The sequence below is a fragment of the Ranitomeya variabilis genome, chromosome 8 (genome assembly GCF_051348905.1).
Source record: "Ranitomeya variabilis isolate aRanVar5 chromosome 8, aRanVar5.hap1, whole genome shotgun sequence".
Lineage (NCBI taxonomy): Eukaryota > Metazoa > Chordata > Amphibia > Anura > Dendrobatidae > Ranitomeya > Ranitomeya variabilis.
In genome coordinates, this window is record NC_135239.1 from 209792256 (window position 1) to 209817816 (window position 25561).

Below are 25561 nucleotides of genomic sequence, written 5' to 3' on the forward strand. Positions count from 1 at the left end.
TCATCTCGCCCCGTCAGTCGGTGTTCCCCAAAGCTCAGTTCTAGGACCCCTACTCTTCTCCATCTACACCTTCGGCCTGGGACAGCTCAGAGAATCCCACGGTTTACAATATCATCTCTACGCTGATGACACGCAGATCTACCTTTCTCGACCTGACCTCCCTTCTTTACTGACCAAAATCCCACAATGTCTGTCTGCTATTTCGTCCTTCTTTTCTGCCCGTTTTCTAAAACTTAACATGGACAAACCAGAATTCATCATCTTTCCCCCACCTCACTCTACCCCCTCCACCTGACCTATCCATCAATGTCAATAATGGCTGCTCATTTTCCCCGGTCCCGCACGCTCGATGCCTCGGGGTGATCCTTGACTCTACCCTCTCTTTCAAGCCTCATATCAAAGCCCTTGCCTCCTCTTGCCGATTCCAACTCAAAAACATTTCCCGGATCCGTGCATTCCTTGACCATGAAACCACAAAAACACCAGTGCACGCCCTCATCATCTCCCGCCTCGACTACTGCAACCTCCTACTCTCTGGCCTCCCCTCTAGGACTCTGGCACCACTCCAATCCATCCTAAACTCTGCTGCCCGACTAATCCACTTGTCTCCCCGTTATTCCCCAGCCTCTCCTCTCTGCCAGGCCCTTCACTGGCTTCCTATTGCCCAGAGGCTACAGTTCAAAACACTAACAATAACATACAAAGCCATCCATATTCTGACTCCTCCATACATCTGTGACATGGTCTCCCGGTACCTACGTACACGCCACCTTCGATAGTGTCATGATCTCCTCCTTTACTCCTCTCTTATCTCTTCCTCCCACAACCGCATCCAAGACTTCTCCCGTGCTTCCCCTATACTCTGGAACTCTCTACCCCAACACATCAGGCTCTCGCCTACCACAGAAACCTTAAAAAAGAACCTGAAGACCCACCTCTTCCGACAAGCCTACAACCTGCAGTGATCCCCAGTCTACTGAACTGCCGCATGACCAGCTCTACCCTCTCCTAGTGTATCCTCACCCATCCCCTGTAGATTGTGAGCTCTCGCGGGCAGGGTCCTCTCTCCTCCTGTACTTGTGTGGTCCTTGTTTTACTCATGTTTATTGTACTTGTCTATATTTGCCCCGTTCGCATGTAAAGCGCCATGGAATAAATGGCGCTATAAAAATGTATAATAATAATAATAAGGTTAGGAAGGAGGCCCAAGCATGTAAGTTCAATTATGGTAGATTACAAGCCTGCTGACAATCTCTCATACCAACCGGCAGAACGGCACTGGGACCTTCACTGCAGAATAAGCACTAATAACTCAATAATTATGGGAATAAAGGAAAAAAATCATATTTTGCAATCATAGTGGGAAATATGGCTCATGTGGCGCTAGGTTTAAGTAAGTAAAGCAAAAAGTGTATAATAATCCCAGAATATTAATATATATATATATATATATATATATATATATATATATATATATATATATATATATATATATATATATATATATATATATATATACACACACACACACACATACATATACAGTGCCTACAAGTAGTATTCAACCCCCTGCAGATTTAGCAGGTTTAATAAGATGCAAATAAGTTAGAGCCTTCAAACTTCAAACAATTTATTAACAGATGCATAAATCTTACAAACTAAAAAGTTTTGTTGCTCAGTTAAATTTTTATAAATTTTAAACATAAAAGTGTGGGTCAATTATTATTCAACCCCTAGGTTTAATATTTTGTGGAATAACCTTTGTTTGCAATTACAGCTAATAATCGTCTTTTATAAGACCTGATCAGGCCGGCACAGGTCGCTGGAGTTATCTTGGTCCACTCCTCCATGCAGATCTTCTCCAAGTTATCTAGGTTCTTTGGGTGTCTCATGTGGACTTTAATCTTGAGCTCCTTCCACAAGTTTTAAATTGGGTTAAGGTCAGGAGACTGACTAGGCCACTGCAACACCTTGATTTTTTGCCTCTTGAACCAGGCCTTGGTTTTCTTGGCTGTGTGCTTTGGGTCGTTGTCTTGTTGGAAGATGAAATGACGACCCATCTTAAGATCCTTGATGGAGGAGCGGAGGTTCTGGGCCAAAATCTCCAGGTAGGCCGTGCTATCCATCTTCCCATGGATGCGGACCAGATGGCCAGGCCCCTTGGCTGAGAAACAGCCCCACAGCATGATGCTGCCACCACCATGCTTGACTGTATGGATGGTATTCTTGGGGTCGTATGCAGTGCCATCCAGTCTCTAAACGTCACGTGTGTGGTTGGCACCAAAGATCTCGATCTTGGTCTCATCAGACCAGAGAACCTTGAACCAGTCAGTCTCAGAGTCCTCCAAGTGATCATGAGCAAACTGTAGACGAGCCTTGACATGACGCTTTGAAAGTAAAGGTACCTTACGGGCTCGTCTGGAACGGAGACCATTGCGGTGGAGTACGTTACTTATGGTATTGACTGAAACCAATGTCCCCACTGCCATGAGATCTTCCCGGAGCTCCTTCCTTGTTGTCCTTGGGTTAGCCTTGACTCTTCGGACAAGCCTGGCCTCGGCACGGGAGGAAACTTTCAAAGGCTGTCCAGGCCGTGGAAGGCTAACAGTAGTTCCATAAGCCTTCCACTTCCGGATGATGCTCCCAACAGTGGAGACAGGTAGGCCCAACTCCTTGGAAAGGGTTTTGTACCCCTTGCCAGCCTTGTGACCCTCCACGATCTTGTCTCTGATGGCCTTGGAATGCTCCTTTGTCTTTCCCATGTTGACCATGTATGAGTGCTGTTCACAAGTTTGGGGAGGGTCTTAAATAGTCAGAAAAGGCTGGAAAAAGAGATAATTAATCCAAACATGTGAAGCTCATTGTTCTTTGTGCCTGAACTACTTCTTAATACTTTAGGGGAACCAAACAGAATTCTGGTGGGTTGAGGGGTTGAATAATAAATGACCCTCTGAAAAAACTTTTCCCAATTTAAAAAAAAAATAAACAAAGAAATAACATTCTTTTTTGCTGCAGTGCATTTCACACTTCCAGGCTGATCTACAGTCCAAATGTCACAATGCCAAGTTAATTCCAAATGTGTAAACCTGCTAAATCTGCAGGGGGTTGAATACTACTTATAGGCACTGTATGTATACACTGTACGGTGAAAGGTATTGGTCCATAGGTCTTAATCAATGAATTCTAGTTTCTCATTCAGCCCAATTGCTCCCAGTGTATAACCTCCAGCGTCTCGTTCCCGGTGTATAACCTCCAGCGCCTAGTTCCCGGTGTATAACATTCAGTGCCTCGCTCCCGCTGTTTAACCTTCAGCGCCTCGTTCCCCGTATATAACCTCCAGCGCCTCGTTCCCGGTGTATAACCTCCAGCACCTCATTCCCGATGTATAACCTCTAACCTCCAGCGCCTTGTTCCCGATGTATAACCTCCAGCGCCTCGTTCCCGGTGTATAACCTCCAGCGCCTCGTTCTCGGTGTATAACCTCCAGCGCCTCGTTCCCGGTGTATAACCTCCAGCGCCTCGTTCCCGGTGTATAACCTCCAGCGCCTCGTTCCCGGTGTATAACCTCCAGCGCCTCGTTCCCAGTGTATAACCTCCAGCGCCTCGTTCCTGGTGTATAACTTTCAGCCCCTTGTTCCCGGTGTATAACCTCCGGCCCCCCGCCATGTCATCTGGCTTTACTGACATATGACAGATCGGCCGGTGGTGCAGAGCTCCCTGATACCAGCGCGGTCCAGTAATAGGAGCCACCGGGGAACAAGTCCGTCTATGACATTTCTACCTCCTGAATCTTCCCCATCACCTGTGAGTGATATTATTGAGAAGTGGAAGGAACCACTGAAACTCAGTTTCCACTTTGTGGCTATCACGACTCCCGGGTAATACCGCTGTGGGAAACGCTGCACACAGCAGCAAGGGAGCTGAACAAAACGCCGGGTTACTAACCAGATTACAAACAGGACCTGAAACATGTGACAGAGTGGGAGGTGGTCAGGGGCAGGGCCAGATGCCAGGGTTCAGAGAAAGGATAAACACAAGAGAGTTGTCAAACAAACAAAGATCGAAGCCAGGAGATCACAAAGTACCAAAGTGGAGAGACGGGATTGTCAGAAGTGAAGCCAGAGGTCAGAAATCCAGAAGAACAAACAAACAGAGTAACGCACGGAGAGCAAGGGAAACACTATGCAAACTGAGCACACACTCCAGGGGTCAGGCACACAGACTAAAACAGAATGTACTGTATAGCTGACAGCGAAAACTTGTTTGGAGTGAGTATAAATACCCCTCCCAGATTGAAAGAGAGGTCAACAACATTAACCCTGAGAGAACAGGATATTAACCCCTTTACCCCCAAGGGTGGTTTGCATGTTAATGACCGGGCCAATTTTTAGAATTCTGACCACTGTCCCTTTATGAGGTTATAACGCTGGAACGCTTCAATGATCCCGGTGATTCTGACAATGTTTTCTCGTGACATATTCTACTTCATGTTACTGGTAAAATTTCCTTGACATTACTTGAGTTTATTTGTGAAAAAAATGGAAATTTGGCGAAAATTTTGAAAATTTCACAATTTTCCAACTTTGAATTTTCATGCCCTTAAATCACAGAGATATGTCACACAAAATACTTAATAAGTAACATTTCCCACATGTCTACTTTACATCAGCACAATTTTGGAACCCAAATTTTTTTTGTTAGGGAGTTATAAGGGTTAAAAGTTGACCAGCAATTTCTCATTTTTACAACACCATTTTTTTTTTAGGGACCACATCACATTTGAAGTCATTTTGAGGGGTCTATATGATAAAAAAAAATAACCTAGTGTGACACCATTCTAAAATCTGCACCCCTCAAGGTGCTCAAAACCACATTCAAGAAGTTTATTAACACTTCAGGTGTTGCACAGGAATTTTTGGAATGTTTAAAAAAAAAAAATGAACATTTCACTTTTTTTCACAAAAAGTTTACTTCTGATCCAATTTGTTTTATTTTACCAAGGGTAACAGGAGAAAGTGGACCCGAAAAGTTGTTGTACAATTTGTCCTGTGTATGCGGATACCCCATACGTGGGGGTAAACCACTGTTTGGGAGCATAGCAGAGCTCAGAAGGGAAGGAGCGCTGTTTGACTTTTCAATGCAAAATTTACTGGAATTGAGATCAGATGCCATGTCGCATTTGGAGAGCCCCTGATGTGCCTAAACATTGAAATCCCCCACAAGTGACACCATTTTAGAAAGTAGACCCTCTAAGGAACTTATCTAGATGTGTGGTGAGCACTGTGAACCCCCAAGTGCTTCACAGAAGTTTATAATGTAGAGCCATGAAAATTAAAAGATCTTTTTTTTTTCCACAAAAATGATTTTTTAGCCCCCAATTTTGTATTTTCCCAAGGGTATCTGGAGAAATTGGATACCAAAAGTTGTTGTGCAATTTGTCCTGAGTACACTGATACCCCATATGTGTGAGAAAACTACTGTTTGGGCGCATGGCAGAGCTCAGAAAGGAAGAAGTGGCGTTTTGGAATGCAGACTTTGATGGAATGCTCTGTGGGCGTCACGTTGCGTTTGCAGAGCCCCTGATGCACCTAAACAGTAGAACCCCCCAAAGTGACCCCATATTGGAAACTAGACCCCCAAGGAACTTATATAGATTGTGGTGATCACTTTGAACCCCCAAGTGTTTCACTAAAGTTTATAACGCAAGGCCGTAAAAATAAAAAATCTTTTTTTTCAACAAAAATTACTTTTTAGCCCCCAGTTTTGTATTTTCCCATGGGTAACAGGAGAAATTAGACCCCAAAAGTTGTTGTCCAATTTTTCCTGAGTATGCTGATACCCCATATGTGGGGGTAAACCACTGTTTGGGCGCACGGCAGAGCTTGGAAGGGAAGGAGCACCGTTTTACTTTTTCAACGCAGAATTGTATGGATTGACATCAGACGTCATGTTACGTTTGCAGAGCCCCTGGTGTGCCTACACAGTGGAAACCTCCCAATTCTATCTCCAACCCTAACCCCAACACACCCCTAAGCCTAATCCCAACCCTAACCACACCCCTAACCCCAACACACCCCTAACCCCAACACACCCCTAACCCTAATCCCAACCCTAACCATACCCCTAACCCTGACACACCCCTAACCCATTTGTAAACGTAATCCAATCCTAACCCTAACTTTAGCCCCAACCCTAATCCTAATGGGAAAATGGAAATAAATACATTTTTTTATTTTATTATTTTTCCCTAACTAAGGTGGTGATAATGGGGGGGGTTTGATTTAATATTTATAGCGGGTTTTTATGTTTGGCAGCTGTCACACACTAAAAGACGCTTTTTATTGCAAAAAATATTTTTTGCGTTACCACATTCTGAGAGCTATAATTTTTCCATATTTTGGTCCACAGAGTCATGTGAGGTCTTGTTTTTTGCAGGACGACTTGACATTTTTATTTGCATAATTTTCGAACACATAATAATAATAATAATTTTTATTTATATAGCGCCAACATATTCCGCAGCGCTTTACAACTTATAGAGGGGACTTGTACAGACAATAGACATTACAGCATAACAGAAATCACAGTTCAAAACAGATACCAGGAGGAATGAGGGCCCTGCTGCTCGCAAGCTTACAAACTATGAGGAAAAGGGGAGACACGAGAGGTGGATGGTAACAATTGCTTTAGTTATTTGGACCAGCCATAGTGTAAAGGTACCTTCACACTAAACGATATCGCTAGCGATCCGTGACGTTGCAGCGTCCTGGCTAGCGATATCGTTTAGTTTGACACGCAGCAGCGATCAGGATCCTGCTGTGATATCGCTGGTCGTTGAATAAAGTTCAGAACTTTATTTGGTCGTCAGACCGGCGTTTATCGTCAGGTTTGACACCAAAAGCAATGATACCAGCGATGTTTTACGCTGCAAAACAACAGAACGGAGTATACAAGTCCCAATACGCATTTTATTTAAAAATTGTATAATTTTATTTATATTATCAAAATATATAATTCAAACTGAGTAATCAAATATAAATACAATACATATAAATAACAGGATTAGTGGAGGAGGAAACACTATAATAGTGGCGGAGCGGATGACAACACCTATCACATCATATCACAAGGACTGCTATTGTGGGAGCCATAGTATGAAAACAGTCTGTGGCAATAGCCCTAATCATCATAGCTATATTGCTCAAAAAGAAAAAAAAAAAAAAAAAAAAGTTGCAACAGTGCAGGTTATATCACTAGCTAAAGTGCCATAGTGCCTACAGGACTCATCACCTCATATCATATAAAGCAGCTTACCCATTAGGTCTGAGATGTCTCACCACGCTCCACACACCACCCCCTTGACGCACGTTTCGCGGTCGCTTTCTCAAAAACCCCTAGGGAAGAGCGAGCCAGTGATCGGATGTGGGGGGTGAATGAAAGCTCGGAATCAAGGATGACCCCAAGGCAGCGGGCATGTTGCTTGGGAGTAATGGTGGAACAGCACACGGAGATGGCAATGTCAGGCAAAGGTAGGTTAGTAGAGGGAGAGAACACGAGGAGTTCAGTTTTTGACAGGTTCAGTTTCAGATAGAGGGAGGACATGACGTTAGAGACAGCGGTGTATGTAACTATGTAACTATGTGACCCCCAAGGCAGCGGGCATGTTGCTTTGGAGTAATGATTGAACCGCACACGGAGATGGCAATGTCAGGCAAAGGTAGATGACGTCAATGACATGACATTTTTTGATCACTTTTTATTCCGATTCCGGCAGAATGAACAAAAACCAGCAATTCGTGAATTTCTTTTGGGGGGGGGGGGGGGGGCCTTTATACCGTTCCGTGTTTGATAAAATTGATAAAGCAGTTTTATTCTTCGGGTCACTACGATTACAGCGATACCTCATTTATATCATTTTTTTTGTTTTGGCGCTTTTATACAATAAAAGCTATTTTATAGAAAAAATAATTATTTTTGCATTGCTATATTCTGAGGACTATAACTTTTTTATTTTTTCGCTGATGACGCTGTATGGCGGCTCGTTTTTTGCGGGACAAGATGACGTTTTCGGCGGCACAATGTTTATTTATATCCGTCTTTTTGATCGCGTGTTATTCCACTTTTTGTTTGGTGGTATGATGATAAAGCATTGTTTTTCGACTAGTTTTTTTTTTTTACGGTGTTCATTGAAGGGGTAACTAGTGGGACAGTTTTATAGGTCGGGTCATTACGGACGCGACAATGCTAAATGTGTGTACTTTTATTGTTTTTTATTTATTTACATAAAGAAATGTATTTATTGGAACTATATATATATATATATATATATATATATATATATATATATATATATATATATATATATATATATATATATATATATCTTTTTTTTTTTTTTTTTTCCCCACATGTAAATATTTTTTTTTTACTTTGTCACAGTGTGGGACATCATGGTAAAGTGTCAGATCTGTGATCTGACACTTTGGAATGCACTGTGTCAGATCAGCGATCGGACAGGCACTGCAGGAGGCTTGCCGACGCCTGCTCCGAGCAGGCGCTTGCAAGTCACCTCCCTACAGGACCCGGAAGGAGCCCCGCGGCCATTTTGGATCCGGGGCCTGCAGGGAGGAGGACAGAGGAGACGCTCGGAGCAACGCAGGAATGGCGGCTGGCATTCTGGCAGGCACAGTGGCTGGCACGGCAGCTATCACTCTGGCAGGCACGGCGGCTGGCATTCTGGCACGCACTCTGGCAGGAACGGCGACTGACACTCTGGCAGGCACGGCGGCTGGCACGCTCTCCGGCAGGCACGGCGGCTGGCACACACTCTGGCAGGCACGGCGGCTGGCACGCACTCTGGCAGGTACGGCTAGCGGGCACGGACACACTGAAGGAATCAGGATAACGGGTAGGGCAGGAACACGGGCAGCTACGAGTAGAGAACAGATAGGAACCAGTTCAGACTGGAGGAACAGGAACTGCTTCAGGAGACACATGATTGAAAGCAAAAGGAACAGACCAGGTCTTATAAACAGGGATCACCATACCTGAGTATATGGCACAAATTCAGACACAACTTTATTTGAAAAGACATAAGTAGCAAAACACAAACATTTAAAAAGCATTATTATGCCCTATACAGAAGCCCATAATAAGGCTTCTTATTATGTAAGTCCCCTGACGAAGCCACCGGCTGGTGGCGATACGCGTTGGGCATCCGCGCAGCCTGCACCAGGACTTAGTTGTACATCATGTTTTGGCACCATTGGTTATTGTATTTATGGTAGACCTATGCTATAAGGCTCTTATGTGGCCTGGTTACTTACTTTTCAGTGCTCAGACTTTGTTGGGGCACTGTGGGTCTTATACTTTACATTGTCTTACAGCTTAATTGTCAGTTTCTTTACCTACTACTGGCTGTGCCTATGCATATTTTCCCTTATGGTATGAGGGATGGGTTGTACTGTGCCGTTTAGTATTGAAATGTTTGCAGGGACTATTTAAAAATACTATGGTTCCGGAACCCTCTAATATCTAGAAACTATCTGGGAAACTATTAATGTATTGTGGTCTTACTTATCATAGTGTGGCAAAGCTGTCTATGTAGGTACGGTGGTATCAGTCACTTTTTCTACTATATTTGTGAGTCCTGTGCGGGCTATAGCCTTATTATGGGCTTCTGTATAGGGCATAATAATGCTTTTTAAATGTTTTTAAATGTTTGTTTTGCTACTTATGTCTTTTCAAATAAAGTTGTGTCTGAATTTGTGCTATATCCTCAGGGGTGGTGATCCCTGTTTATAAGACCTGGTCTGTTCCTTTTGCTTTCAATCATTGGTCTATTTATAGGTCTTGGTGTGATTCCACTGACCGTGGTGCCCCCTCAAATTTCTTTCTGCTTCAGGAGACACGGGAACACAGGCAGGAAAGAGTAGGATAATGGAGCAGAACTACAGGATGCAGAGCAGAACCGCAGGAGGCGGGGCAGAGCAGAACCACAGGAGGCGGGGCAGAGCAGAACCACAGGAGGCGGGGCAGAGCAGAACCGCAGGAGGCGGGGCAGAGCAGAACCGCAGGAGGCGGGGCAGAGCAGAACCGCAGGAGGCGGGGCAGAGCAGAACCACAGGAGGCGGGGCAGAGCAGAACCACAGGAGGCGGGGCAGAGCAGAACCACAGGAGGCGGGGCAGAGCAGAACCGCAGTAGGTGGGGCAGAGCAGAACCACAGGAGGCGGGGCAGAGCAGAACCACAGGAGGCGGGGCAGAGCAGAACCACAGGAGGCGGGGCAGAGCAGAACCACAGGAGGCGGGGCAGAGCAGAACCGCAGGAGGCGGGGCAGAGCAGAACCGCAGGAGGCGGGGCAGAGCAGAACCACAGGAGGCGGGGCAGAGCAGAACCACAGGAGGCGGGGCAGAGCAGAACCACAGGAGGCGGGGCAGAGCAGAACCGCAGGAGGCGGGGCAGAGCAGAACCGCAGGAGGCGGGGCAGAGCAGAACCACAGGAGGCGGGGCAGAGCAGAACCGCAGTAGGCGGGGCAGAGCAGAACCACAGGAGGCGGGGCAGAGCAGAACCACAGGAGGCGGGGCAGAGCAGAACCACAGGAGGCGGGGCAGAGCAGAACCACAGGAGGCGAATCAGAGCAGAAGGACAGAACACAAGGAAACACACAGCGAGATAGGGAATGCTACAGACAGGGATACAAACGGACACAGATATAGGACTTAGTTTAGACAGGGTCAGGAACGGAACAAGGCACAGGAACAAGGCCAGGGTACAAAGCCCCACTGAGTGGCAGAAACGAAAGCTAAAGCAAGACAAGACCTAGCACCTCAGCAACAAGACACTGAGAAAGTACGTTGCTCAGGCATCCCTCTAGGGGTGGGAATGCCTTAAGTACCTGATGCCTCTTGGCAATTGGCAGCGGACACCTTAGGAAGGTGCACACAGTCTCTATAAGAAACAGGATGTGCCGGGGCCGCCACCCAAAGCATGCAGCCAGGAAGTATCCAGCAATCAAGAACATGAGGCCCAGAGCATGGAGCCGGCAGAGGACAGAACTCACAGCATGGCCCGGAGTGGTGAGTAAGAGGGGAGATGGGCAGCCATGCAGTGATGCCAGCACGGATGTTACACAGACATTGTGGACAATTGTAGCTTCAGCTTTGAGGGAACAGTTGGAGGAATACCCTTCTCTGTTCCCCAGGACTGTGCCCAGTGCACAAGCTCCATAAAGACATGGAGAGGAGAATATGAGTGGCCTCACAGAGCCTGGACCTCAGACCCATCCTATTGTGAGCCCAGCCTCCCTCCAACATCAGGGTCTGACCTCACAAATGCTCTTTAGGTTGATGGGACAAAAATTCCCAAAGACACCTCCAAAATCTTAGAGAAAATCTTCCCAGGAGCCGTTATATCTCCACATACATGTGGGATCAAAATGTACTGTAAGTGTATCCAGCATGGCCATGGGATAACTATATGGGCAGGATATAAGGCTAGACAGTGCCGGGGAATAAGATGGGAGCTATAAATGTCTCTGATCATTAGTGAGTACTTACGGTACCTATAAAGTGCTGCGCTCAGTAATATACTATTGTCTATGGAAAACAGTGAAACAAACTTACAAATTCACACAGGATAACTATAGTGTAATCAGATTCCTAGACAGTGTGATTGATCACGGGCGATTCAGTGACTGCAAGAAAATCCTTAGAAAGCATTAAGACGACATTGGTATAAATGTTACACTGCATAAATGTGAACCCCCGGCGTTATAGTAAAGCACATTATATAGAACCTCTATCGGATTCATTACTGATACAAGCAACAATGTTTAATTAAGTGCGGATGATTTATCAACGTTTCTGGCACTGTTAGCCTATGGTCACACGCAGGAGGTTTTTTTGTATATCTGCAACTGAGAATCGCTTCCATTTCTCTGCATGGGGCTGAACCCTACGAAAGCTTATACAGTAACACATGTATAAAATGTTAGGCCTCGTCCGAAAATCAGTGTTTAACATACCTGTGCCCATTATAGCAAATTATGATACTGTTCACACTTGCATTTTTTTTGGACATGGTCACTCAAAATAAAATGAAAAAAAGTCATGCTTAATTTTGATCTCATTTGGGTGATCGAAATTGGTAATAAAAGTCAATGGATCTGTGAAAAAATAAGGAACAGCATGTCGATACCATCCATACTGCATCCTAGTATGTGCCGGGCTTTACTTTCTAATTGGTAGGAGATGCTTGGAAACTTTTTAATTTTTTTGCATAAAAGGAAAACAGATGCTGCACAACTGATACAAAGACCAAAAAAAATGGATGAAAATAGGATTAAGCAAACAAAATAAAATGTGTTTTTTTTTCTCATAAAAAAACAAAAACCGAAAAGACGAATGTTCTGAGGTCTCACCATGTATCACATATATGATACATGAAACTTTACAATGGATCACAAGTATTAAACTTTTGGCTGTTACTCATGTATGAAATCTTAAAAAGTGAGGAATATTACAATGTATCACATCAAAATTCATGCTATGTATAACACATAACAAATATCACAATGTATCACATGGATGAGATACAACAATGTATCACATGGATGAGATATTAACGATGTATAACATGGATGAGATATTATAATATATCAAATAGATGAGATATTACTATTAGCGATGAGTGAACGTATTCAGATAAGGTGTTATCCGATCTTGCTCGGGTGCTAACTGAGTGACTTCAGCGTGCTTGAAAAATATGTTCGAGTCCCCACAGCTGCATGTCTCGCGGTTGTTCTACAGCCGCAACACATGTAGGGATTGCCTAAGAAACAGGCTGTGAGACATGCAGCCATAGGGACTCGAACATATTTTTTGAGCATGGCGAAGTTCCTCAGTTAGCATCTGAGCATGCTCGGATAACACCTTATCTGAGTACGTTCGCTCATCAATAATTACAATGTATCACGTGGATGAGATATTACAGTGTATCACATTGATGAGAAAATACAATATATCACACAGAAGAGATACTACAATGTATCACATGGATGAGATATTACAGTGTGTCACAGGGATGAGATATTATGATGTATCACATGGATGAGATATTATGATGTATCACATGAATGAGATGTTACGATGTATCACATAGATGACATATTACAATGTATCAACAGGGATGAGATATTATGATGTATCACATGGATGAGATATTATGATGTATCACATGAATGAGGTATTACGATGTATCACAAGGATGACATATTACAATGGATCACAGGTATAAGATATAATGATGTATCACATGGATGAGATGTTACGATGTATCACATAGATGACATATTACAATGTATCATCAGGGATGAGATATTATGATGTATCACATGGATGATGTATTATGATGTATCACATGGATGACATATTACAATGTATCTCAGGGATGAGATATTATGATGTATCACATGGATGACATATTACAATGTATCACATGGATGAGATATTATGATGTATCACACGGATGAGATATGATTTATCACATGGATGAGATATTACAATGTTTCACAGGGATGAGATGTTACATGGACGAGATTTTACTATGTATCACATGCATGAGATATTACAGTGTATCACATGGATGAGATATTTTGATGTATCACATGTATGAAAAATAACGATATATTACATGGATGATATATTATGCATCACAGGGATGAGATATTATAATGTATCACATGGATGAGAGATTACATGGATGAGAGGTTACAATATATCACATGGATGAAATATTACGATGTATCACACGGATGAGATATATATGATGTAACATATGGATAAGATATTATGACGTGTCACACGGATGAGATATGATGTATCACAAGGATGAGATATTACGAGGTATCACATGGATGAGATTTTATGATGTGTCACATGGATGAGATATTACATGGATGAGATATTACAATGTATCACATGGATGAGATATTATGAGGTATCACATGGATGAGATATTACATGGATGAAATATTACTTTGTATCACAGGGATGAGATATGGTGTATCACATGGATGAGGTATTACAATGTATCACATGGATGAGATGTTATGAGGTATCACATGGATGAGATATTACATGGATTAGATATTACGATGTATCACGTGGATGAGATATTACATGGATTAAATATTACGATGTATCACATGGATGAGATGTTATGAGGTATCACGTGGATGAGATATTACATGGATGAAATATTACTATGTATCACAGGGATGAGATATTATGATGTATCACATGGATGAGGTATTACAATGTATCACATGGATGAGATGTTATGAGGTATCACATGGATGAGATGTTATGAGGTATCACATGGATGAGATATTACATGGATTAGATATTACTATGTATCACATGGATGAGATGTTATGAGGTATCACATGGATGAGATATTACATGGATTAGGTATTACGATGTATTACATGCGTGTGATATTATGATGTATCACATGGATGGTATATTACAATACATCACATGGATGAGATATTACTATGTATCACAGGGAACAAATATGATGTATCACGTGGATGATATATTACTATGTATCACAGGGGTATGATATTACATGGATGAGATATTACAATGTGTCACACGGATAAGATATTATGATGTATCACATGGATGAGATGTTACGAGGTATCACAGGGATGAGATATTATATGTATAAGATGTTACTATGTATCACATGGATGAGATGTTACGATATATCACAGGGATGAGATATTACATGTATGAGATGTTACTATGTATCACATAGATGAGATGTTACTATGTATCACATGGATGAGATGTTACGATATATCACAGGGATGAGATGTTATGATGTATCACGGGGATGAGATATTACATGTATGAGATGTTACTATGTATCACATGGATGAGATGTTACTATGTTACTATGTATCACATGGATGAGATGTTACTATGTTACTATGTATCACATGGATGAGATGTTACTATGTATCACATGGATGAGATCTTACTATGTATCACATGGATGAGATGTTACTATGTATCACATGGATGAGATGTTACTATGTATCACATGGATGAGATGTTACTATGTTACTATGTATCACATGGATGAGATGTTACTATGTATCACAGGTATGAGATGTTACTATGTATCACATGGATGAGATGTTACTATGTATCACATGGATGAGATGTTACTATGTACCACATGGATGAGATGTTACTATGTATCACATGGATGAGATATTACTATGTATCACATGGATGAGATGTTACTATGTATCACATGGATGAGATGCTACTATGTATCACATGGATGAGATGTTACTATGTATCACATGGATGAGATGTTACTATGTATCACATGGATGAGATGTTACTATGTATCACACGGATGAGATGCTACTATGTATCACACGGATGAGATGCTACTATGTATCACACGGATGAGATGCTACTATGTATCACACGGATGAGATGTTACTATGTATCACACGGATGAGATGTTACTATGTATCACACGGATGAGATGTTACTATGTATCACACGGATGAGATGTTACTATGTATCACACGGATGAGATGTTACTATGTATCACAGGTATGAGATATTACATGGATGAGACATTATGATGTATCACCGTCTGGGCGGCCACCCTTGTGGGTTTTCCCGACTCAAACTCTGCAGGTTAATGAGTATTTCCTCCTCGCCCTCGGGCCACTATTTTGCGCCTATTATTTATACAGGTCAATTGACTGACAATTTAACCCAAGCAGTTGCGCTTATGAGGTCACCTCAGGTCATCACTCTCTGTGTTCAGTGACTACAAGAAATCTAATTGACTCCTCCACATTTATTTTTATCCGCTTCATATTCAACTTCTGCCCATTCATTATTAATGAAATACAATGCAATATCATTACCGACAATTCACAGCAAAGCAAAAACCACGTCCAGCCAATAAAGGGTCAATGCACGGAATCCCTCATCTCCACACCAGCTAATAGGCCTTTCTTCTCTTTTTCTCCCCAGCACTGACATAGTTAAACTATACGCACACCTGAGAGTACGCACACGGAATACCCTCATCATCCCAACCATTGTCTTACCATCATCCTGCATCCTCTGCAAGCAGAGAGAAAGGTTTCTTCTCCAGCCTGGCATGCTGGCACATGTGAGGGATACGGGCAGCCTGTCCACTGTCTCCGAGACACAAGGGAGAGGATTTGCAGAAGCGGTGCCTTATTGTATGGCTTAACATTGGGCTGCGGTGTGCCCCATTAATGCACAGTGTGGTGGTCCCCGGGGTCTCATCACCAGTTCTCCTTTGTGCTGGCTCTTCTGTCAATGGGTGTAGTGAGGCTCCCTGGCAGCGGATCTTAGGCTTGCATTGGCATTAATGGCAGTGCCCAGATCAGAAATGACCAGAGCATCTACGCACAGCTGACAGTCACCGCTCCCCACTGGACCCCTGGGCTCGGCTCAAGTCCTCCCCCTGCCATCCCCAATAGCCACCTGAATAACGCATCCCAGACAGTGAGGATCATACTATATGGGCCGAGATCTGAGGGGAGCCTGACAGGAGCAGCTGAGGAATGCCCTCCGGCACCTCCGGGGGGCTACACAGCGATATCTGGCAGGGGGGCTACTAAATCATTCTTCATGGTAATCTACAGTAACAACTGATCTGGAGGGACAGACGTGGCCCTCCATCATAGACGGAGGGGGCTCGTGCCCCCTGTAGTACAATAGTACAGGCCGATTCCCAGGAACAGAACGGTTCTCTGTCTATTATGTGAACAGTCAGGGGCGGAAAATCCGAGTGATCGTAGTATGTGACGTGATGATACCTGGAGTGTCACCTGCAGAATAACCGCCGGGCCGCAGAGCTGACACTCCGTGTTCACATGCAGCGGAAACGCTGTGGATTGTCAGGCGGAAAAACTCTGCACCCTGTTACAAAATGGATGAGATTCTAATAAATCTGATTATATGTGAAAAAATTATACAAAATAAACCGGCAGTTTGTCAATTTAAAGGGGATCTATCACCAGGTGAAACGTGGGCAGATGGCTCTTATTTTATTCCTGTTGCTCCCGAGTTCAAGGTTCTTTTTTTTTTCATCTGCCATATAATTCCAGAGGTAATGGCCTTTATATTTAATGCAAATTTTTATGTTATTTACCAACTGGGTGTGGTCATAGGATTGGGGGGGGGGTGACATAAGCCTCATTGAGACGCCTGATATTCTCGTACTATCCGTATTTGTCACGGACAGCACCGATACCTGTGATCGTCTATAGGAACATTCACATATCCGAGTGATCAGAGGAAAATCGCAGAGACAAGACTGATGGTTGGATCAAAAACAACGATGCAGGTCTATGGGTCCGTGAGAAAATTGAAGAGCACTCAACTGCCATCCGAGTGCGGTCCGATTTTCAGGGACTGTCAGGATAGAGAAGGTGGAGATAAAAAAAAAGAATCTCTCCAAGTACGAGAAAATGGATAGGGGTGCTTACATACAGCGTTCTTGCCTACGTTCCGTGGTCACGTAAAGGCTTGCGCCCAAACCCTCCACAAAACAACATTCGACAAGTGTCTGATCAGAATAATCAGTCTGTTTTTCTAGGATGCGGACGTGTGAATGAGGTTTTTGCCTGAAAAAGACCTAAAAAAATTAACATATTGAGCGCACTAAATACAAATGATCACATCTTTTGTACCATATGACGTTTTAAAAACTAAAATAAAAAGGTTGGAATAGTCGGGAGCAGCGGGAATAAAATTAGAGCATAACCTGTCCACTTTTCACCTAGTGCTCTTTAAAGGGGTTTTACCATAAAGTTAGCTTTAAAGTTGATTTTAATCAACTAGATCTTGGAATAATGATCATTTCCACAATTGGATTTGTTGAAAAAAAAAATGTTCCTGTGCTGAGATAATCCTATAAATGTGCCCCTGCTGTGTACTGTGTAATGTCTGTGTCTCACCGTGCAGGGACATGGTCTGATCATTACACAGCTTCTCGGTAATCTTCTTTTGCTTCCTCCCCTGACCAGGAGATGCAGTACGATCAGACCATGTTCCTGTACGGTGAGACACAGAAATTACACAGTACACAGCAGGGGCACATTTATAGGATTATCTCAGCACAGGAACATTTTTTTTAAAACACATCCAATTGTGGAAATTATTATTATTCCAAGATGTGCTGATTAAAATGAACTTTGTTCGTGGGACAACCTCTTTAAAGTCTGGATGTTCACCCTAAATTTCCCCCTTTTCAATGTAAATCTGTGCCAAGTCAAACAACACACACAAACGTTGCCAGAACAGATTTTTTTCGTCACATATGGACGTCACCTAATATTTGCCATATATCCCAATGGTAATGCCCCAACATATGCATACAGTCGGCTATGTGGCCCATTGCCACTTATCATATAAAACGTACACGTATATATGTGGTATATGATTTTTTGCATAATCTCTTTGTATTGAACAGTCGACGCTTTCCAATACACTGAAAAAAAGTACGGTATAAATAAACATGCGGTAAAAGAATCAATCTCACCCATTATACCCTATAGACACCCTGGGAGACGTAATATGAATAGAGTCATGGAGGCATGGATGAGTCCTAGAAACATGCAGGGTATAGAGGACATGAAGAACTCCTTCTTATATAACTGGCCTGCAGAGCTGACAATCCACCTCATGCATTTAGAAAATGGAGCCCCTACAATTCTGTATACCATGTATCCTATATGCCTGTATGCATTGTGCTCCCCTCTGCTTCCGGAGAAGAACGCCTCCATAATAAAGCATGGGCGAACACAGACAGTAAAAGGCCCCTGTACAAGAACAATACATGGGCCCTATCTAGTCCAACAGTCCATCATAATGCACCATATCTGCTGCTTTGGAGGTAATAGTGGCCCCTTGACCTCTTGGGCCCCTGGTTGCAGCAATGAGAAGTTCGCCCCTGTAATAAAGCATGCATTGGAGATGTAGAGCAGAATCCCATAGGTTTCTATAGGTGCCATACAGCATAGATCCGTATGAGCCCCGTAAATCGCACAGGCGTATTTGCCATCTGGTGATATACGGGGCACATGGCATCGCTATGGCGAATCCGTGACCCCATGTGCTGTTTACACATCAATAGTCGGCTGCCTCCCTTTTATGTCATATTTCCTCTCATTAAAATAGAGCAGAGAAATCTGTCAGCGATGCAAATCAGGGAGTGGATCTCATTAGCCCGAGAGCTCGGGTCATAAATCGACACAATTAATTTGCAAATTGCGCAGAACATGCCAAGGAAAAGGGCTACAAAATGTGAACTGTGCACAATAAAGCGGAACGTAGGAAATATTAGGAGGTAGAAAATTAAACTCTGGAAATGAACGATAAAAAAAAAAAAATACAGAACTAATAAAAAAAACATGATGTCTTCAAAAATAGAGAAAGTGCCAGTATGCCATGCCGAGAGCGAGGCTTCCACATGTCTCCTGATTCAGCATGTGCGGCGGTGCCAGATCTGAGCTGCTATTACTAGATCTGGGGGCCTCTCCAAGTCGGGGGGAGTACGCGCCGAGGATCAGAAATATCACTGATGGAGAGGCGCCGTCTGGATCCGTCACAGATGCTGCGCCTCATTGATATGCAGCCATTCTTAAAGTGATGGCATATCGCTAGGATCTGATCGGTGGCATCAGAAGTTCAGGCTCTGGGCTGCACAATTTTGCTGACCACATGTTTTTCAATGGGGCCAGCTCCCCAGCACAACTTGTGGCCGAGGGGTGCCACTGAGCAAGAAAAATCTTTAAAGATCTGCCACCATCCCTTTGTACCATTGCCCAGGTCCCCACGCCGGTCTCCTTTCTTCCTCGGAGACAGAACATGTAGGGATGATTTGGTCATCGCATTAGATAATAATAAAAAAAGATGTGTACAACCCCTTTAAATGGATAACCCCTTTAATTGGAAAACCCCTTTAAGTGCCACTCTTCTGTCGTGCCTATTGCGGCTGGTTTGGCTGGTGGTTTATATTCAGGAGAGTGTGCCAACAGGCTGCCCGCACTCATATTAGCGCGCCTGTCTTTAATTAGTATGCAATTAGCATGTCAGACACTATAACGGGCAGATGCCACGCCGAACCAGCGAATGTCTTCCTCAGAAACAATCCAGGTAATTAAATCACCATTCTGCTGCAAATTACTTTAGACACATTTATTACTTCGTTCCACCAAAATAACAGATGTCGGCACCTTGCTGGGTGCTCCGCGGAGCTGTACGATGCGCCAGTTTTCTGACTGACATGCGCCACTTTTTAGTAACAAGTTACTGGTTTGCAGCGCTGCACCCAAGCTTCAGACAGAAGTCGCCTGTATCACGGATGCAAGTCCTGGCCTGACCCTGGATTCACTTCAGGTCCTTTGATCCATTGCTGACCCGGACCTGGATCCTCAGTACCGAAATGCGTCCAAAAATCGCTTACCTTAAAATGATCTTAAAGCGTTTGTGCCAAGATTGGAAACTATCCCCTATTCATAGAATTGGTGATAACATCCTGATTGTTTTGGGTCCGACCACTGGGACCCTCGCTGATCTCGATATCAGGACTCTGTAAAGAACCATGTGAATGGAGCAAAGGTCGAGCATGCGCGCCTCCACCTCTATCATTCTCAATGGTAGCGCCTTAGATAGCCAAGCGCCGCAGAAGGTGTGAATGCAGTCGTGGTGCGCATGCGCAACCTCTGGTCCATTAATTCAGTATTCTCGATGGAGGTCCCATCAGTCGGACCCCCAACACTCACAACAACACATTATCCCCTATACCAGTGATAGGACTGACTTCTATTCTTGATAAAAAAAAAATCCTTTAAAGACATTTTTACAACCAGACTGCCTCATTCCTGGGATCGGCGGAGGTCCCAGCAGTCAGACCCCCAGCATTCAGGACATGTTCGCCTATCCTGGGGATAACTTCCATTCTACGTAGAAACCCTTTAAGGATCTATAACATGCAACCATGTATTGCCTCCTCTCCACTGTGTGTCTGCTATCTAGGAAAGGAGGAGGCAGAGGGAGTGGCGTTACACATGAATGCAGGATCAGACTACACATAGATCGTTTGTAGTCTGTTACCATGGAAACACACAGATCTGCATTGGGAGCTGTATACACAAAACAGTAGGAAATCGAGAATGCTTGTAAAGTTGTAAAAAAAAGACACTGTGTGCCTTTTAAGTTGTAAAAGTGTCTATAAAGACCCCAGCAAACAGATATTACTGCCATTAGCTACTTATAGCCTCTTTAGCAGTTGCTACAGGGAGAATGTAGTATTGCGTGCAAATATTGAAATAGATGGCTTTTTATATAACACTTGGTGAGCCCCTTTAGAGAGGGGCTTGGAGCCAAGGACCCCCTATCCTGATAACGAATTGAGGTGGAGAATGTGGCGGGGAGGAACAGATACTGAGAACCAACAGGCAGGGAAAGGCGTCCATCCACCGCCGGCCATAATGACAGCCCTTCTTCTGTGGCTCATTTCTTCCTCGCTGCCCTTTGAGTGTTTTCATCTGGCAGCTGAGATCACTTGGCACCGCTGCGGTTTCATCTTCCCCTGCACAATCAGCAAATTCTCCTTCCCAGTAACCGCGTTTTCCACTTTAAGGCCGTGCGTGAAGATTGCACGTTTGCACTGAATTGATTTAACCTCGTGTACGTGCAAAAAATACAAGAGGATGAATGAAGAAACCTGCGAATACCGGGGGATTTTTAGACTTATGGGTCCACATTAAGTTACTAGTTGCTCCCTGATAAAAGTTTGCAGTCTCCAAGGGCAGGACAGTAATAAGAGGTGCAGAAGCAGCAGCAGCAATGGTATCAGCATGCGATGATATGGAGCCTAATGACTAAAGCTGTCTCATTACGATTGTTGCACAGAAAAGACATGTCCTCGACTCGCAAAGAGCCCCCCTGAGGGTCCGGTAACGGCTGTGACATTGTGGCTGAGGGCAGTGACACTACAGCAGCCTCGGTGGGACGCACGTGCTGCCCCTGCTCATCCTTCTGCTGCGCGATCATACACCCTACAGCCTGGCAGAGCCTGGCAGAGCCTGGCAGAGAACATCCGTCTCCTCATTAACCCTCCACATTCTCCTGAGTATCAGGTGGCCCCATTTCTCATGTTCAGGGACTGCAACAAAGTTTTAGTTGATTTTATTCCAAAAGGCAGAGTCAACATCTTCAGCTAGAAGGAACTTTTTATATGTGGTTATCCCCTTAATGGCGCAGGCATTTTTCCTCCCCTTCCTCCTGGAGCCATACTGTTTCTCTCTTTCCGTGGACATCGCCATATGAGGGATATGTATCATGGTGAATGACACCATTCACTTTACCACGTTGGTTCTGAAAATCGGGCAATTTGGGTGAAAAAAATAAAATAACGCCATTGTTTTGTTTTTTTGTTTTTTTTTACCTTACAGCATTTCAAAATGACCTGGTATCAGTGATTCTCCAGGACAGAGATACTAAACCTGTAGATATATTTTTTTTCATTACTTTATTGGTTTTTAAATAAATGTTTATAAAAAAAGAAATGTGATATTCATGTCCTTTCCTTAGGATAAGTCATGTATTTCAGATCGATGGGGGTCCGACAACTGATCAGCAGTGGTTTCGTGTAAAGTGTATGGAACAGAATACCATAGCGCCGCACACTGTGTAGTGGCCGATCTCTGGTACTGCAGAATGACAGTTGTAGTACCTGTCAGCGGCCACTATAGGGTGTACGGCGCTGTGACATCCAGATCAGTGGGGGGCGCCCTGGGTTGGACACCCACCAATCTGACATTGATGAACATGGTGTCTACATTCAGAATGTCCCAAGGCAGAGAAAGCCGTGTGTCCATCACCACTGGACAGATGATGACTGTAAGGCCAGTGTGTGGATCCCACTGATCGCAAGAAGGAAAAACTTGTGACTGTAGGGGACAACCAGCGGAAACCATAGGACACAAGCCCCCGTTCTAGTGATGGGACCCCCACCATTGTAACACTTACCACCTATCCAGTGGGGAGATAATAACTTGAATTTCCCCTTATAGTAAATGAAAGTTGACGAATCTAACAATTTTTTTCAGAATCAGCGACCACGTAGCAGGCGAGTGAGGGGGAGAGGCAGACCCTTCCCTGGTGGGAGAGGTTGGGGAAAGAATTAGGAGGCAAATTCATGTGAGCATGGCAGATTCCCTGACGTCAGGGAAGATACTGTACGTTGTGTGGTTGAGGATTTTTCCATTTTCCCTATCAAGGACATGTGCACGCTCAGCACTGAGGACACATGCACCCTCAGCATAGAGGATACATGAATGCTCAGCACTTAGGACACATGCACGCTCGGCACTGAGGACACATGCACGCTCAGCACTGAGGACACATGCACCCTCAGCATAGAGGATACATGAATGCTCAGCACTTAGGACACATGCACGCTCGGCACTGAGGACACATGCACCCTCAGCACTCGGGACACATGCACACTCAGCACCAAGGATATATAAATGCTCAGCACTCGGGACACATGCACGCTTGGCACTGAGGACACATGCACCCTCAGCATTGAGGACACATGCACGCTTGGCTCTGAGGACACATGCACACTCGGCACTGAGGACACATGCACCCTCAGCATAGAGGATACATGAATGCTCAGCACTAAGGACACATGAACGCTCAGCACTAGGGACACATGCACACTCAGCACCAAGGATATACACTCACCGGCCACTTTATTAGGTACACCATGCTAGTAACGGGTTGGACCCCCTTTTGCCTTCAGAACTGCCTCAATTCTTCGTGGCATAGATTCAACAAGGTGCTGGAAGCATTCCTCAGAGATTTTGGTCCATATTGACATGATGGCATCACACAGTTGCCGCAGATTTGTCGGCTGCACATCCCAAAGATGCTCCATACAAGGCAGGATGGATCCATGCTTTCATGTTGTTTACGCCAAATTCTGACCCTACCATCCGAATGTCGCAGCAGAAATCGAGACTCATCAGACCAAGCAATGTTTTTCCAATCTTCTACTGTCCAATTTCGATGAGCTTGTACAAATTGTAGCCTCAGTTTCCTGTTCTTAGCTGAAAGGAGTGGTACCCGGTGTGGTCTTCTGCTGCTGTAGCCCATCTGCCTCAAAGTTCGACGCACTGTGCGTTCAGAGATGCTCTTAGGCCTACCTTGGTTGTAACGGGTGGCGATTTGAGTCACTGTTGCCTTTCTATCAGCTCGAACCAGTCTGCCCATTCTCCTCTGACCTCTGGCATCAACAAGGCATTTCCGCCCACAGAACTGCCGCTCACTGGATTTTTTTTCTTTTTCGGACCATTCTCTGTAAACCCTAGAGATGGTTGTGCGTGAAAATCCCAGTAGATCAGCAGTTTCTGAAATACTCAGACCAGCCCTTCTGGCACCAACAACCATGCCACGTTCAAAGGCACTCAAATCACCTTTCTTCCCCATACTGATGCTCGGTTTGAACTGCAGGAGATTGTCTTGACCATGTCTACATGCCTAAATGCACTGAGTTGCCGCCATGTGATTGGCTGATTAGAAATTAAGTGTTAACAAGAAGTTGGACAGGTGTACCTAATAAAGTGGCCAGTGAGTGTATAAATGCTCAGCACTCGGGACACATGCACGCTTGGCTCTGAGGACACATGCACACTCGGCTCTGAGGACACATGCACACTCTTACACCCCTATGAACGTGTATGGAGGAGACGGAGGGAATGACTACTGTGCACCTTCAGATGGCACTATTTTAGCTGCAGTGGCTACCTGGCCCCCGGGATCTGTGTGGCCCTAGTACACAATGTAACATCGGCGGCATTGTTCTGGTGAATACATTGTAGGCAGCGCCACACGATTAGTAAAGGTCAGGAGTAAATGACGCTATTATTGTTCAAGGACAGGGTAATGCACAGGGTAGGGGCACCTCTCGGCTTTTCTCCGGATAGTCTCAATAGCCCATGTTTAAGCCCAATTGAATGTAATATTGTCACTTCAATGGAAAAAGAAAAGGACAGAGAACAATTACCTCAACTGGAAGGAAAGAAAAAAAATAACATTTCAATACATTTTTCCAAGGAGACTTTGCTTCTGTACAAGACAGACGCCAGACTCAGGGAGCAAATGTAGCAGAAGGTACAGGAGCCGGGTCCGCAGGCACCAGAGTCCCGGGGGCATCTCCTCCACATCATTGTTAAATGTATTCACAATGAAAAGATCAGAATATCCGTGAAATAAAAACACCAAAGTGTAGTGGATGAATCGCGTCTCAGCCGTTTGGCTACGATTACCTGTAGTATTTTTTGAGAAGGCGCCTTTGTCTGGGGCCGCCCTAGTAGATTGATATGTTATGCACACTGGATTTGATGGTCTTGTTAGTACACCATGTGGCTTATATAGTCATCTGGAGAAAAACATGGACCCCCAGGATCAAA

At 44.1% G+C, this 25561-nt stretch overlaps 1 protein-coding gene across 6 annotated transcripts in view; it reads right to left on the bottom strand.

The window, feature by feature from the left end:
- The window catches only part of GRIP2 (glutamate receptor interacting protein 2), a 307958-nt gene that overhangs the window by 250553 nt on the left and 31844 nt on the right, over window positions 1–25561 (bottom strand). Inside the window, exon 1 of one of the 6 annotated variants that reach the window (XM_077276676.1) lies at window positions 16151–16527. The exons of the other annotated variants lie outside the window; for them this stretch is intronic. Coding sequence (XP_077132791.1) covers window positions 16151–16205 — 55 coding nt within the window. The 5' untranslated portion in view covers window positions 16206–16527. Of the gene's footprint in view, window positions 1–16150; window positions 16528–25561 lie in introns of those variants that run through there. 6 annotated transcript variants of the gene reach the window in all.